The 17,953-nt window shown below is 45.0% G+C and overlaps 1 protein-coding gene across 6 annotated transcripts in view; it reads left to right on the top strand.

Annotated features, from left to right (window-relative positions):
- GNG2 (G protein subunit gamma 2) overlaps positions 1-17,953 on the top strand; it is an 86,795-nt gene that overhangs the window by 58,613 nt on the left and 10,229 nt on the right. For 4 of the 6 annotated variants that reach the window (XM_075329636.1, XM_075329635.1, XM_075329634.1 and 1 more), the window contains exons 2-3: positions 8,600-8,658; positions 17,285-17,400. In XM_075329636.1, coding sequence (XP_075185751.1) covers positions 17,314-17,400 — 87 coding nt within the window. In that variant the 5' untranslated portion in view covers positions 8,600-8,658; positions 17,285-17,313. Of the gene's footprint in view, positions 1-6,390; positions 6,415-8,599; positions 8,659-17,284; positions 17,401-17,953 lie in introns of those variants that run through there. The other 2 variants (XM_075329639.1, XM_075329633.1) reach the window with 2 other exon arrangements.

The following is a 17,953-nucleotide window of genomic DNA, read 5'->3' as shown; positions in this document are numbered from 1 at the left end:
CTGGGTCATCAGGAACAAGAGAGGGGCTTCGCTTACCAGGGCAGACCCCTCTATTGGGCAGCACAGTTTGTATATTCTCCCTATATTTGCGGGGGTTTCCTCCCACACTACAAAGACATACTGATAGTGAATTTACATTATAAGCCCCAATGGGGACAGTGATGATGCCTCCATTTTTTGCAGTTACATCTCCTTACTCACTTCTCCTTTCACGCTTCTGCCGAGCAATGAAATGCAAATTGTTTTCACCTCCTCCCCATCGTAGAAGGGTAAGGCGAGCGCCGGATGCAGAGGTCACTTCTTCTCGATGAACATGCACAGTGGCATCCTCTTATATTGCTGACGGCTATCCCATTTGGGCACCTTAGACTTGACCTTGCGCCCGTGGTCAGTAGTAGTGTATGTGGTTCACACACATCTATCAACCACAAAGCAATGGAGGCCAGCTGTACATGTGTCATATCTAGTGCAGTGAGAAGTAATTTGCATATTTTGGGGATTTCTATGTGTTTGGGACTATTTTAGTGATTCCTATGATTCCTAGGGGGAGGTCAGAGCCATGATGTGGGGTGTAAACCATTCAGATGACTCCTCCCTTTACTCTTACACACTGAAGCTGCAGCTGCATCTCCCCCCTCCCCTTCTACATATTGCATATTTATATTTCCACAAGTACTACTTTAAGTAAGACTAGTGTTATTATAACTGCACAACAAAAAAAAATTTGGTTACTCAGAATACTTAAAGGGATACTACCAGAGTTATTTTACTATTAAAACTATTGGTACGGCTGTATAGGTCCTAGAAAAATAATAAAAATGACATCTGCTTTGTAGTAATCCGATCTACCAGCACTGAGAAATCAAGTTTTGAAGTGACATGCAAATTAGCCTGGAAGTGCATGGGGGCGTGGCAATGCATCTGAGTCCAGGACAATTTGCTTATGGCTTTAAAGCTTGATTGACAGGTCATATTACTATAAAACTGAGGTCATGAAATACTCAAAACTGGATTCAAATGAAGATATTTTGAATAGGATCCTTATTTTGGAGATTCCGCCATATACTGCTAGAGACTATAGGGGGTGTCCCATAAACAACATTTATCACTTATCCACAGTATAGATAATCAGTGAGTGAACATTTGGCCTCTATCTACCGAGACCTCCACCAATTCGGAGAGTGTCCCCTTTGTGAATTGAGCGTTGCTGAGCATGTGCGACCACTGTTATGATCACTATCTATACGAGTGGTGGTCGCACATGCTCAGTACTAATCCTTCATACAGGGCTCATTTAGGGGTGATGGTCGCACATGCTCAGTACTGCTCCTTCACACAGGGCTCTTTAGGAGTGGTGGTCACACCTGCTCAGTACTGCTCCTTCATACAGGGCTCTTTAGGAGTGGTGGTTGCAGATGCTCAGTACCACTCCTTCACACATGGCTCTTTTGGAGTGCTGGTCGCACATGCTCAGTACTGCTCCTTCACACAGGGTTGTTTAGGAGTGGTGGTCACACATGCTCAGTACTGATCTTTCACACAGGGTTGTTTAGGAGTGGTGGTCGTACATGCTCAGTACCACTCCTTCAAACATTGCTCTTTTGGAGTGCTGGTCGCAAATGCTCAGTACTGCTCCTTCACACAGGGTTGTTTAGGAGTGGTGGTCACACATGCTCAGTACTGCTCCTTCACACAGGGTTGTTTAGGAGTGGTGGTTGCACATGCTCAGTACTGCTCCTTCACACAGGGTTTAGGAGAGGTGGTCGCACATGCTCAGTACTACTCCTTTACATAGGGTTGTTTAGGAGTGGTGGTCGCACCTGCTCAGTACTGCTCCTTCATACAGGGCTCTTTAGGAGTGGTGGTTGCACATGCTCAGTAGCTCTCCTTCACACATGGCTCATTTAGGAGTAGTGGTTGCAGATGCTCAGTATCACTCCTTCACACATGGCTCTTTTGGAGTGGTGGTCACACATGCTCAGTACTGCTCTTTCACACAGGGTTGTTTAGGAGAGGTGGTCGTACATGCTCAGTACCACTCCTTCAAACATGGCTCTTTTGGAGTGCTGGTCACACATGCTCAGTACCGCATCTTCACACAGGGCTCTTTAGGAGTGGTGATCGCACATGCTCAGTACCGCATCTTCACACAGGGTTGTTTAGGAGTGGTGGTCGCACATGCTCAGTACTACTCCTTCACATAGGGTTGTTTAGGAGAGGTGGTCGCACATGCTCAGTACTACTCCTTCACACAGGGCTCTTTAGGAGAGGTGGTCGCACATGTTCAGCACCGAATCTTCACACAGGGCTCTTGGAATCGGCGAGTGTCCCATCAGCAGGGCTTCCAGTGATCAATCATTAGTCCCCCTACCATAAGTATAAGCTTAGATCTATGAAGGATGAATATAAAAGCGTTTATTTAGAGATTAAACCAAAAGGCAAGATCACCTAAGGAACAAAGTAGTCAAAATTCCCCACCTTATAAGAAATAAAATAGATAAATTCCCAGGAGAGGGTCCTGTAGCGTTTGATAGAAATCTTAAGGAATCAGTGGGGCATGAACGCTCCCGAGGGAAATGCTTAGATACATTTAATTGGATAATGAGTCAGTATCCGAGAAAAGGGCCCATCTGCCATAACAGGACCATCGGTAATTAGAGCGTATCCTGGGGATATGGACTCGAATTATCTGTGCCCCATAAATCAGGGGTTATTAAGATAACAGGCGTCCAGGTGTGTGACGGTCCTGATTCTGGCATAATAAATACAAGGCGGGTTTACAGATATATATACAGTATATAGAGACCGATATAGATATAAACAAACCGGCTGCAAAACGGGGGAGTCAGCTCTTTCGGGAAAAGAAATCTAGAAGAGGTTGAATCAGCAACTCTCAATTCACATACTTTGATACCCAGGAGCAATGTGACATCTCACTCATCAGTCCTTAGGGTTATTTCAGATATGCCCCTTTTCTATAGGGCATAATTGGCATTATAGAGAGGTATGCTCTGCTCGGACCCCTCCTTTTCTACCAGGAGGAAAGAGCCAGTAAGTATAAATGGATCACTACTGGAGGACCCAGCCCATTCTTGGATTAGGTAGATGACCATTTATTGTATGGTCATGTAATACTACACTTTGCCTATAGGGGCAGTGTATCTCTGGCAATATGTTGGGTTGTGAAGTCCAAAGCTTTTTTTTTTTATTTCTCTCTTGTGCCATATACAATATCCCTCTTTTATGCAGCTGTTCTTTATATATGAGGCTTGGGGTGATCCTGGTCATAATTCCAATTTGTTTATACTATAGCATAAAGCTGAGGACTATTGTACTCACAACCTTTTGCGTTTTTCAGCGTTGGCCGCTTTGTTTCTCTCATGCATGATGTAGTAACGCGGGTATTTGCACTGTGATTCTCCACTGCTGTTCTTTCAGAGGTCGGGGTGACCCTGACAATATTCTATTATTTGTAGTTTGAACTGTGGTTCCTCAGAATACTTAAAGGGATACAATTAGGGTTATTTTACTACTGAAACTAGTGATACGGCTGTATAGGTCCTGGGAAAAACTATAAAAATGACACCTCTCTTGTACAAATCCGATATGCCAGTGCTGAGAATTTAAGCTTTAAAGTCACATGCCAATTAGTATGGCAGTGCATTTATGGGCGTGTCACTCGAAGTAAATAGACACGCCCCCCTAATGCACTTCCAGGCTAATTTGCATGGAGCTTCAAAGCTTGATTTCTCAGCTCTGGCACATCGCATTACTACAAAACAGGTGTCATTTTCATTGTTGTTCGAGGTTCTTTACAGCTAGATTACTTGTTTCCGTATTACAATGGTCCTGACAGGCTCCCTTTAAGCTAGTGAAAGTACAAAACTGAAAGTTCTGCAACTTTCTTATATACTTTTGTGGTTATGTTTAAGCTTTCAAGCTCTTCCTTTTGCCATCAGTGAAAGAAACAGTTCTGTTATCAACCAGAGATTAAAGAACCAGTACATACCTAATACTCACAGCAGAGGGTTTGCTACAATTGTATCCCATCTGGAAAATCTTTTGTGGACTAAACAGAATCCACTTCCAACTTTCATCTATTATTTTCGGGATAACATTGATCAGCTTTTGTTGGCTTGTAGCAATGATGCCATGTTGTGGTCACATTTCGGCAGGGTAATGTCTGTGCAGAGGCTGCCTCCAGAGGCTCCAGCCTCCGCTCAGACAACAACATGCTTAGGTTAATTGGCTTGTCCCTGATGTGCAAGCTTGAGGTCAGGAAATTAGATTATCAGCCCCACAGGGACCAATAATAATCATCTTTACTCATGTGGCACCAACATTTTCTGGAGCAATTTACAATTCTGAGGCTATAAATTTATTAAAAAAATTGACACTGATGGCTAACAAATTATATAAGTATCATCCATCCATTGGTGATGGGTTATAACTGATGGATCGATGGGGACCTGATCGTATGATCACCACAATGAGGTCCCATGTCTACCATTTAGAAGGAGCGGTAATCATGCATGTGCCCTGCAACGCCACCCAAGTGGGAACACAGGACCCTTGCGCTGTAGAAAGATGGGCTTCTCTGATCTCCATTGATCCAGCAGTCCTCACATATCCATTGGTTCGGAGATGATTTATAACCGTGATACCCCGCAAACAATCCAAACACAAGACGAGAGGACCCTACACATGCTTGCAAGTAGGAAGGGACACGAGAGGTAAGAACCACTCGATTTATATAATAGTCAGCCATCATGTGTGTGTACATAAAAGTGTGTGTGTGTGTGTGTGTGTGTGTGTGTGCGTGCACGCGCAGAGGAGAAGTGCATGGAGTATTGAGAGATACGTTTGCAGACGATTTATAAAGTGTGATAGATCTGCCTAAAAGATGTGTTTTCGGTTCGCACTCTGAACTATGTTCTGCTCGATTTCTAAAACTGAACATGGACAAAACAGAATTCTTCATCTTTCCCCCATCTCACTGAACCACCCCACCTGACCTATCCATCAGAGTCAATGGCTGCTCTCTCCCCCCAGTTCCACAAGTCACTGCCTCGGGGTAACCATTGACTCTGTTCTCTCCTTCAAGCCACGCATCCAAGGCCTTTCCACCTCCTGCCGACTCCAACTCGAAAATATTTCGCAGATCTGAATATTCCTTGACTAAGTATCTGCAAAACACCAGAGCATGCCCTCATCATCTCCCACCTGGACTACTGCAACCTCTGTGGCCTCCTCTCTCTCGCAGCCCTACAATCTATCCTAAACTATGCTGCCCGGCTAATCCACCTGTCCCCCCACTATTCACTGTCCTCTCCTCTCTGCCAATCCCTTCACTGGCTTCCCATTGCCCAAAGACTATTTGAAAACACTAACCATGACCTACAAAGCCATCCACAACCTGTCTCCTCCATACATCTGTGACCTAGTCTCCCGGTACTTAAGTGGACGCAACCGCCGATCCTCAAAAGATCTCCTTCTCTACTCCCCTCTCACCTCCTCCTCCCACAATCTCAAGCAAGATTTCTCCCGTCCCTCCCCCATACACTACCCCAACTTATCAGACTCTCACTTATTGTGGAAACCTTCAAAAGGAACCTGACAGCGCACCTACAACCGGAGTAACCCTCAGTCCACTATAGCGCCGCACGACCGTCTCCACCCTCCCCTACGGGATCCTCACCCATCCTCTATAGACTGTGAGCCCTCATGGGCAGAGTCCTCTCTCCTCCTGTACCAGTCTGTGCCTTGAATTGTTTGCGGTAATTGTACCTCTCTACATATGCCCCTCTTTCACATGTAAAACGCCATGGAATGAATGGAGCAATAATAATTAGCTTTGTGTAGCGCAATCCAGAGAGCTGGTGCAGCACGAGAAAAGTTTTAGAGATGGGAATGGATGATTCAGATGATGGAAGAAATTAATCTGTGATCATTAGCAGAATGTAGAGGTAGAAGATGTAGAGAGGAGCAGCTCAGGGGTAGCGTCTTGGTCCTATAACTATGCCGTATATATATTTCTGTCTGTCTGTATAAGGTCACTGTTTTCCCGCCATGTATTGAGCACATTTCATGTATAAGTGTCTTACGTTAGCCAGCTAATACAGAAGCTTCGGGAAACTGTATGACTATCATTTTAATTGGAGTAGGAGGCGTGCGCTCCGCTCCTGATGTGACATCTGTAACCAAGCAATGGTGTTCGGTCTGCGCTCGTTTGCATAGGTCAATGTCCATTGAAGTGTTTGGGATCTATAATACCCACATTAACATGGAGAAATACACCGCCGGCAGGTGTTATTCCGCAGCTCCCCGCTCCGTAATGTATTTATCTTCAGGATACGCTCTCTTGGGCGCTCGCAAACAACCTCTATCTGGAGTGCAATTAGGAGTAAATTGAACGTAAGCACAAACCCGGGTCTTTGGGTTTTTTCTTAATTTGTGTGCACAGCGAGTAGTTTTGCAATTTTATGCCCATAAAAGTATTGACGGTCTAGTGTAATGGGGTGGGGGATTGGGGTCTCCAACCAGCACCCATCATGACCTTGCAGTTGTCATGTTGGGAAATGTAGTTTCTCAGTTGCTGGAGAGCCACAAGATTTCAGATTTGCAGCAGAAAAAGTGCTGTAGCATCGGCGAGGGACACCAACTTACTCACCGCCCCGGTCGGGTCCTGTTCTCCCCTGCTGCCGTGTGGTCTTCCACATGCTCTGCTGCCTCCTTTCCCTCCCGGGCCCTGTACATGCCGCACAGGGTTCCCAGAAGTGCATCTAAGATGCACGTACAAACCGAGCCTCTTAAAGAACCCGGAGCGCCATTTCCACCGTGCATTTAAGGCACCCTCCCATTAGGGGAGGTGCCTGCGCAACATTCCCTGTTAGTCAGTGTTCCGTCTGTTTAGCTAGTTGTCAGGTCTCGTAATCCCTGTGTTCGTCACCTGTACCTGAGTCTGCCTTCCCATATCTTTCTGTCCCTGTCGTACCCACCATTTCCGTCCGTAGCAGCCTGCCTCAGTCACTCCACCTGTACCTGTCTATGTGCCGCCAAGAGCTATGGGGTACTCGGTCCTGGGCAGTTTACTACTGGGATGTGTCACTGGGTGGCCGTTGCCCGATTCTGTGACCCTGTAGGCGCTTTTAAGAAAAGGGGTTATATGCAGGGGAATAGTTAATAAAGTTTATGTCGTGACGCCACTTGCAGGTCGTGGTTATGGTGATGGAACCGTCGCTGCACAGTCTTTCCACTGTGGCTGATGTGATGGCAGCCTGGATGTTGGGCCCTCCGCAAGTAGGGCCAGGGCCCCAGGGGATAGGTGATGGAGTTAGGCGCGTGAATGAGGTAGGCCACACAAGGGTTGTCTATTCTCTTTATTCACAGTAGATGGTAACTGGTACCCGGAGGAAGGCTGGTATTCACCTCTGGTTCCCTTAGGGGTGCCGGTTGATGACCTAGTGGCTTCTTTCCCCTGCATCTTTCTCAAGTTGGTGGGTACCCGTGGCTTGGAGCGTCTGGGGGTCCCCGAGGCTTGGAGCGTCTCTCAGTCTTTAGTCTGTACGGCGAGCAGTGTGAACCCTGTAGGGTCGGTGTTCCATTCCGGTCCCTGGTTCTCCCGTTAATGCTGATGCCCCCGGACTTTACGGTCAGTGAGGGCCTGGATGGTCCCCTCACTGTGCAGATTTTATCAGGTCTGCCTCGAGCGTTTGCCTGACCTAGGGCTCTGTGCCCCGTCGGTGCTATGGTCCCGGGAGTACTTCGCCATACTCCACCAGCAACCACACGCCTGGGCCCTCAGGTCACCGTCACACTCCCGTGTCAGAGCAGTTATGTCCGTCTCCTCTCACTTCCACTCTCCAACTCTGTCTATTTGTCCCCTCCCACATTGTCATTGTCTAGTGGACTGGATCGGTTTCACCTCTGGGTGGCCATCCATTGGGTCCAAGTCTAGTCTGTCACCAGTCTGTGTGGATGGGGGAAAACTGGGATTATAATGTGTTTTGCTGTTACCAGCACTGGTCTTCCAGGTCCCTGGGGGTAGGCCCTGCATCTTTGGCAGGATGCAGTACTTTGTAGTGCCCTGATGGGTTCAGGGGCGCTACATTTACACTGCCCGTCACCTGGGGGTCAGCTGCCACAGTCCCGATCACTGCCCTGGGAGTGGTACTTGGCGTCCGCCTCGCGGTAGGCCCTCCCACTAAAGGGTAAGCCCATGTTCCCCTCTGTCGTCCAGTGGGTCCACTAATCCCGCTCACTGCCCCTACACCGGCTCCGAGCATTACAGGAGCACTTCTGTTTTAAAAGTTTTTGACAAGGTATGGGGGTGACCAGCTGTAATAGCTCCCATTGACTCCCATTGACTGATACCTTACATATCCCCCATTGCAATCAATGAGCCAACTTTGTAATGCAGTGATCCCTATAAGTAATATATCTATTTATCTGGATTTTGGCAATCACAGCTCCCTCTAGTGGCCGCAAAATTTTATTTCCATTCCTTACAGAGGAGACCAGGCATAACTGTAGAGATATGTACTGCCACAACCGCAGAGTGTTTTCTGGTTCTTCATCCCAATGTCTTTTTTATTGACAGACGAGAGTAAAAGATACTGGTGAAGAGCGACGGTAAAAAGAATACTGACCCCGGTTTTGGTAAGTTTTATTTTAACTTTTCCTACATTTTTATTTTTCAGTTTTGAACCTAGCGTTCTCATGTTTAGACCATAGTCACCAACTTTATAGGATACTTTTTTCGCAATTTACTTAACACTGCGCCCTTTTACTACTCCTCTGGACACCGGTGCTGGGTGGCATTGCAGTGAGTAAGGTTAGGGGGGCACGGCCGGGAGATTTGCCCACTTTATGAGATACTTGGACCCCCTTGGTTTTCAGAGCTGCAGCCATTCATCTTGGCATATGTTCCTCCTGGTGCAGGAATCATCTTCAGGCCACAGCGGAGCGGATCATTTCCATTACTCCACTGACACTTCCTGGCAGGACCGTTCATCCATTCATGCTGGCCTCTGGTCCGCGTGGTGGATCCATCTGACCAGGTGATGTTTTTTCTGTCTTTTGCCCACTAGAGTCTCATTTTTTTACACCGGAATTGGTTTTCTGCCGTTACAGCTCAGCCTTCTTCTACACGGCTTCCTTCAGTTTTCTTCACTATACACCTCCAGTTCATCAGGAACAGGTTTTGACATCCTAATCTGATCTTTTCATCACAACGATTCTTCACATCCTCCTCTGATACTTTGATCAAAATAATTCTTCACACCTTCCTATGATTCCACAATGATTCTTCCGACCATCCTCAGATCCTAGAACGAGTTTTTACATCCCCTCTAATTGTTTAATCAGATCCCCTGATCATTTCTTCAGAACAATTCTTTACATCATCTGATATTTTCATCAGAATGATTATTTATGTCCTCCTCTGATTATTTCACCAGAAAGATTCTTGGCATCCTCATCTGATCATCTCGTCATAACATTTTTTCACATTTTTCTCTGATTATTTCATTAGAACGATTCTTCACAACCCATTCTGATCCCTTCGTCAAAGCTATTCATATCACCCTCCTCTGATCCTTTACAGTGGAATGATTCTTCATATCCCCTCTGCTCCTTTCACCAGAGCCTATTCGACACATACTCCTCTGATTGTTTCATCAGAACAATTCTTCACAACCTCATCTGATCATTTCATTGGAATGAATAATTCATATCCTCCTCTGATCATTTAATCAAGACGATTCTTCACGTTCTCCTTTCATGGAAAGTTTCTTCATATCTTTCTCTGATTATTTCATCAGAACGATTCTTCCAATCTCTGGTGATCTCTAAATCAGAATCATTTCTCTCATCCTCCTCTGATCCTTTCATCAGAACGATTCTTCGCATCTGCCTTTAAACCTCTTATCAGGACAATGTTTCACGTCCTACCTGGAGTAATTTCAACAGAACGATTCTTCCCAGTCTCTTCATCGGAATAATTGATCTCATCCTCCTCTGATCCTTTCATCAGAACGATTCTTCACATCTGCCTTTTGAACCTTTTAATATGCCAATTTTTCACATCCTACCTGGAGTTCTTTCATCAGAACTATTCTTCCCAATTTCTTCATCGGAATAATTTATCTCATCCTCCTCTGATCCTTTCATCAGAACAATTCTTCACATCTTCCTCTGAACCTTTTAATATGCCAATTATTCACATCCTAACTGGAGTAATTTCAACAGAACGATTCTTTTCATGTTTCTCTGATCAATCAATAAACATGGAGGCATGATAAGTCAATAAAAGTTAGGTAAAGAGCTACTGAAAGGGGCCATAATGCAACATCTGTAGCAGGGTCCCCCCGTATTATTCGCTAGTCGCTCGAGAGACAGGGCAGGGGTGCAAATGATAACTCTGATCCCCTATAACTGCTCCGATGACCTCTCTTTATCATGGCCTGTAACTGCCGGAGGATCGATGCCAGATGAAAGGAATTTTACTGTAAAAATCTTATCAATGAATTTTGCTTTGTCTTGGTCCCGGGCATTGTCCTATCACGGCTATTGTTCCAATGATCTATTATCATGTCCTATCAGTATTATGTGTGGCCTGCCGCTGGGGTTTTATCATTCCCTTGATGCCATTTTTGTGCTTCTTGCCCCTGATCTTGGTTTTCTCCCAATTACACAGTCATTACTCTAATAGCTGGTGCACAGAGATCCCGTTCCTAGAATGCTAATATTTCTTTTATCTGGAAAACACCCTCAGGCCATCTAGTGTCGGGATCCTTCATGGCTGGGATACAGGCTCACTTGTTGATTTCTTATCTCGCGCAGTCACATTACACAGGGCGGCTTTGTCCTGGATACAATCAATGTATTGATCATTCATTATCGGGTCTTTTGTGCTTTTCTAGGTTATGGTAAAAATGAAAATAATTTAAAAAAAAACATGAGTGCTTGAATAGTTAATTTTTCCGACAATGTTTTCTTTGGACTGAACTAATTATTCTTGTCATTTACATGGGACTGCTGTAATGCGATGGTCATTACTAATCGCATCGTTGCAGTAATTGCTTAACATTGGAGCAGATATTGGGGTTGTATCTGTTATAATGAGTCAGGATCCCTCTGTATAAGTCAGCAATGAGGCTGTCAAGAGTCACTTCTACTCTAGAAGACTCAGGAAAGCCCTGTACTATGTGTCCCCTATAGGAAGACTTGTAATACCATATTTCTCCAATAGTGGCCACTGCAGGAAAAATGTGTGAATTAGCAGTGACAATCAACTGATGACCATCGAGAGGGCCTTGTGTAGCGAAAGAACTGTCCAGATAGGAAACCGTAGGATACAACTAGACGTGTCACTGTTCAGAAGGGAAACCGCAGAATATGACGAGATGTGTCACTGTCCAAATTGGAAACTGTAGGATACGAGATATGTCACTGACCAGATGGAAACCGTAGGATACGACCAGACGTGTCTCTGTTCAGATTGGAAATGACCAGATGGATCACGAGTCACTGTCCAGATGAGAAACTGTAGGATACGACCAGACATGTCACTGTTCAGATTGGAAACCCTTTGGATATGACTAGATTTGTCAGTGTCCAAATTGGAAACCGTAGGATACAACCAGACATGTCCCTATCCAGATGGGAAACTGTAGGGTATGGCCAGACGTGTCCCTATCCAGATGGGAAACTGTAGGGTATGACCAGATGTCACTGTCCAGATGGAAACCGTAGGATACGGCCAGATGTGTCCCTGTCCAGATAGGAAACAACCAGATGCAGTATGTGTCACTGTGCAGATGAGAAACCGTAGGATACAACCAGAAGTGTCACTGTCCAAATTGGAAACCGTAGGATTCAACCAGATGGGCAACCATAGAATATGGCCAGACGTGTCACTGCCCAGATGGGACACCGTAGGATATGGCCAGACGTGTCACTGCCCAGATGGGACACCGTAGGATATGGCCAGACGTGTCACTGCCCAGATGGGAAACCATAGGATACGACGAGACATGTCAGTGTCCAGATGGGAAACCATAGGATACGACCAGACGTGTCACTGCCCAGATGGGAAACCATAGGATACGACCAGACATGTCAGTGTCCAGATGGCAAACAGTAGGATATGACCAGACATGTCAATGTGCAGATGGGGAATCGTAGGATATGACCAGACAGGTCCAGGTACCACTGATTCTTCAAACTGTTTCACCTGCAAAAACAGGCCACCATGCCTTTTTGTGGGTGAAACAGTTGTTCCCCCAAAAAAATCAAATCATTTTTTAATAGGCAATTTGAAAACCCCAGTGGCAGCTGGCCTCAGACTCTTGGCCACAAAACCTTCGTCTGGTTGTGCCCCTAACCGGAAAACTATATTGTATAATTAAAAGTGGATTGCCAAATTATTCCCACCTGCATCTGCTAATAGATGTGCAAGTCGGGCTGTGTGCTCACAGTGCGCTTTTGATGCAGATTTACCATAAATCTTCATGCCTATCTTCATGCCAGCAAAGTCAATGAGTATCCAGAAGTGTTGTGCGCACGTTGCTTATTTTTTCCGCGCAGATTTGGTGCAGAATATAATCAGCAGCAGCAGCGTGTCAACTGATCCTTCTGTGCGTCGTATTCTCAGACTTCCCGAGCTGAGAGCGGCTTCATACAAGGCTTTCTACTCTACAGAGAGGGGCCCAAGCACATTACCCCCATCCAGCTTTCCACCACCCTCTGTAGCTAAACATCCCCTTAATGGGCACTTAAAGTTCAGTTGTCAAAAGCCTAAATTAACTTTGCTCAGCCCTCATGTCGCTGCCTGTCTTAGGAGCCATTATGCCTTCCAGGAGAATAGAGGGATGTGATTTTCTCCATTGAGGGTAAATTATAAGGCTGCCGGTTATTTCAGGAGTCGGGTGATCCAATGTGTTGATCTATAATCTGCATAGCACTGGAGCCAAACAATGGCTTCCCTCAGCCTGGCAGCTGGCAATTAGCGAGGGCTGACTGGCACTACTGTAGGAAGACCTCATGGAATTGGCTGGGGGAGGCTGCAAGGAGAGTAACTATTTTGTTTTTTTTTTTTGTTTGTCATATTATTTAGCAAACATCCAGTAATGGAACTGACAAATTCTGGATTATCAGACGGGCGGCCGAACACGTCAGATTGAACGAAACTCCTAATTTCTCCATACATCTGCTCAGCCAAACTCTCCTGTATTTCACATCCAAAATGATCCACCAGCACTGAACAAAGGAATGGGCCGATTGAAATCCACCTGCCCGATCATCATAATCTGTCAGGGGGGAGTCAGGAGACACCCACACTCCAAAATTAGAAGATTTGCACAACTTTTATCTAATACAGATGGGAGCCTTTAAACCTGTTCCTTTATCTGCTAGGAAACTACAGTTCCCAACATGCTCTGATAATGCAGGCTGTCATAGCATGCTTGGAGTTGTAGTACCTCAGCACCTGGCTGGAGATAATTGTACCTAGAGACAATGCAGAAGAATGTAAATATCGATTTGTCAGTTTTTCCGGATTGTAAAAAAAAATATCAGACTAATGGGTTCCAGATTAAAGAAATTGTTTTAATGTTGACTACAGTAATGGACTGGACAACCCTTTAGTGAGCCCACACAATGTAGGGCAAAAATATCCAGTAGAAGATGCCATCTGTTTAAAGGAGTGGTTCCAAAAACATATATATAATATAATATATATATATATATATATATATATATATATATATATATATATATATATATATATATAATAAAAATAATTTATTTATTTATTATTGGGAGGTCAGGTGATGGCCATATGATCACTGAAGATCCAACAACCAGTGACAATGGGGGTCCCAAGTTCTCATACTGGTCTCAGCGGATGTGCACGCGAGACCATTGCTGTATTCACTGTGTATAGGAGCAGGGGCTGCACTTTTTCACTACCTCTCCATTCACACAGAGGACCTTAGGACCCTCATTCTTGAAATCAGGTCAGACAGTTAACATCCACCCAGTTGAAAGTACACGCCTTTGGCAGTGGCAGTCTCCCTGGGAAGAAAAGGTTCTGGCACAGTTGTAAGTAGAGTTAGGATACCACAATACATGCCTTTAAAATTGGCAAGTTTGGCAAACGTGTTATCTAAACATCCAGATTCCTATCCAATAAATGCCAATTTATCTGATACTGGATTAAAGGAATATGGCTCTTCTCTTTTTTCTTTCTTTTGTTATAAATGGCCCCATGGTTTCTGCTAAAAGACAGATCCATTTGTTTTTCAGTTTCATACTTGGAATCCTTTGGAATCCTTTTGTCTCTGGGCCATAGACCTTAATATTGAGGGAGCGGAGCTGAAGGCACTACTGTATTGTGCAATGCGGCTCTGATCCCATCTCTGCTTAGACAAGTAGAAATAATATTTTAACTTTACAAGTTTGTTTTTTTAATTTTTCTTCATCGCTCACTGTTTTCCTGTGTAATTATACACCCGCTGCCGTATTATGAATATAGCATAAACCTTCGATGAGGTGACAGGTGCACATTAATTTATACTCAACTCAACAGTAATGTCATTAAAATGCAACTTTACTCAACATGTAATCACAATGTTAATTCTTGGCCAAAGGTGGGGGAAATAAAACTTTACCTTTACATTTCTCTGCACGAACATGCGGGAAATATCCTGTATAATAGATGACATGATCATCTACAGAAAGAATATATAGATCACCGCTATGAACAAAATAATATTGACTAGTGAATTCAACAATAGTTTTTTCCACTTTTATTTACAGGTATACAGTGTGGGGGGAAAAAAGAAATCTAATTTTCTGCAAACCACTCCCTCTCAAAACTGGGAAAAGTGCACTGGGAGAACTTTCTCCCCAGCTCGTTGTCGTCATGGACTGACATCCAAATTTTAATAACCTTACTAGCAGTATATACTATAATTTTGCTTATTATTGAGCAACTTGTTGACCTTAAAGCATATATTGGTCATGGTCCTGCCACACTCATGTCTCACAACAACTTAAAACTAGTTTTGGTGCATATAGCAGTGTCATATGACCATGAATGGTCATGATTTATGTGCTGGTTAACTTGCCATTAACTCTATTTCACTGGGTGGTTTCTTTTTTTACAAGCATTCTACCAGCACTATAGGAGCTGGAACTTCCTTTCCCTAACTTTCCAGAATGCATAGTTTCTATCATTTCAAATGCTTGCTTTTTGTGTACTTAAAGCTTGCCTCTCTGACATGCTTGTATGCATTATTACTGACGGGAGTGCAGGAATAGAGAGACAAAGATCTAACCCCGCTTGCTGTGGAGAGATATAGATGAACCCTCACTTCCTGGAGAGAGAACAAGTCCTGCTCCACTTCCTGTAGAGAGAGTCCAAGACCCATCCCCATTTCCCAGAGAGAGACCCAAATCAAGCCCCATTTAACTGTAGAGGAGTCCCCCACTTACTGTGGACACGTAGAACTGACCCCGCTTCTTGTAAAGAAATAAAGACCCTCATCCATTTGCTGTAGAGAAACATAGACCTGCCCCCACTTATTGCAAAGAGACAAAAATCTGCCCGACCAATCGTAGAGAGGAATAGACCCCCCCCCGTTACTTTATTGTAGAGAGACACAGACCTGCATCTGATTGCTGTAGAGAGACATAGACCTACCACCACTTATTGTAAAGAGACATAGACCACCCACATTTATCGTAGAGAGGCAAAGGACCTCCCCCACTTATCAGAGAAAGACAAAGACCCTCCCCAACTTATCTTAGAGACAGAAACCCGCCTCCACTTATCGTAAAGAAACAAAGACCGGCCTCCACTTATCGCAATCAGACATAGACCCGCCCCCACTTATCATAGAGAGATATTGACCTGCCTCCACTTATTGTATAGACAGAGACCCGCCCCACTTTTCATAGACACAGGGACTCGCCCACACTTATTGTACAGCAAGACTTGCCCACACTTATCTTAGAGAGATATAGACCCTCCCCCACTTATCTTATAAGTGGGGGCGGGTCTATGTCTCTCTAAGATATGTGGGGGAGGGTCTGTCTCTCTCTTAGAAAGATATAGACCCTCCCCCACTTATCTTAGAGACCTAGACCAGCCCTCACTTATCTTAGTGAGACATAGACCCGCCCCCACTTATCTTAGTGAGACATAGACCCGCCCCCAGTTATCTTAGAGCGGCATAGACCCGCCCCCACTTATCTTAGTGAGACATAGATCCGCCCCCACTTATCTTAGTGAGACATAGACCCGCCCCCAGTTATCTTAGAGAGGCATAAGGGTGCTTTACACGCTGCGACATCGCTAGCGATCTTGTTAGCGAAGTAACACACCAGATCGCACATATGATTTGCCGAGATCGCACGTGACCGGCGCTAGAAAAAAAAATGACCTATGTGCCATCTCGGCAAATCTTATCTGTGATCTGGCGTGTCACATCGCTAACGAGATCGCTAGCGATGTCGCAGCATGTAAAGCACCCTATAGACCCGCGCCCACTTATCTTAGTGAGACATAGACCCGCCCCCACTTATCTTAGAGCGACATAGACCCTCCTCCCCTTATCTTACAGAGATTTAGACCCCGCCACTTATCTTAGAGAGATATAGACCCGCCCCCAGTTATCGTAGAGAGACATAAACCCGCCCTGACTTACTGTAGTAAGACTTATACATGCCCCCATTCCCCACAGACAGACCAGGGAGACGCAGGAAACGACACTTTGCACTGATTTTTTGGGGATTTTATAACATAATTTTTAAATAAAATGCCGGATTGTGGTGGGAGCACGGGAGACGTGAACGTGTTGTATTTTATGTAATTTGTGTTGGAGTTTCTCCATATTGCGCGGCCGGATGATCGCGCCGTTTGCTGCCGCAGGACTGACTACTTTCCTTTGGCACAAAGTCACGGCACGACTTCCATCCCAAGAAGTAACAGCTCAGCTCTCGAGGCCACAGCTCAGATATTACTGACTCCAGTAGGTTTCCAGAATCAATACTTCTAAGAATGGAAAGGTCACACCAGCAGTATTGATCCCGTGAGATCCGGGGGGTTGAGGCTCCCATGTACAAATTGTAGCCCCCATATTGGAGAAATGCTAGATTCATCTCTTCTCAGGGTGATGGAGGACACATTTTTAGGGGCCTCATCTTACCTCATAGTCCTAGCTTATTCTCTGTCACATGCTTTTTGCCAACTAATTCCGATCATTTGTTTCTTTTTCAGCACAAGATAGAAGCCAATTCTGCAGCCTAATGGCAAGCAATAACACGGCCAACATAGCCCAAGCCAGGAAGCTGGTAGAACAACTGAAAATGGAAGCTAATATAGACAGAATAAAGGTAAGCGGAGCGTATGCTGTGCCGGAAATATCCGGTGCACCATGTCAGGGCTGAGATCTAGCTTGTACGGACAATGAGACCCTTTCCAGCTGCTGCCTGGCATCAGAGAACTGTTTTCTGGTCAATGGCTTGACGGTACATGACCAGTGTCAACCTAGCCCACCACAAGTGAAACCAAGACAGGGATGGGACCAACCTTCCAGGGGTTTTCCATTTTTGCAGTTTGTGTTAAACAAACAAATAAACTCTGCTTTACCCACCCTCCCCAGGTCCGGAATTCATTCTTGTCTGCAGTGCTGAGGTCATGTTCACAGCGCTGCAGTCAATCAGTAAGCTCAGCGGTTCCACCCAGTTGAGCTCAGTGATTGACTGTAGAGCTGTCAACATGACATTAGCACTGCAGACAGTAACTGATATGGGAGCAGCTTTGGACCAGTGTGAGTCAAGCATTGTTTGTTTGTTTTTTTCCATCAAACTGCAGGACAGTGGCCAGGGATTTTTCCAAAACTGGGACCTCTCTGTTTTGTTTTCTTCCCCTCTTCGTCTGCTCCAA

Source organism: Anomaloglossus baeobatrachus, chromosome 12, assembly GCF_048569485.1.
Source record: "Anomaloglossus baeobatrachus isolate aAnoBae1 chromosome 12, aAnoBae1.hap1, whole genome shotgun sequence".
Lineage (NCBI taxonomy): Eukaryota > Metazoa > Chordata > Amphibia > Anura > Aromobatidae > Anomaloglossus > Anomaloglossus baeobatrachus.
This window is presented reverse-complemented; position numbering and strand designations above follow the sequence as displayed.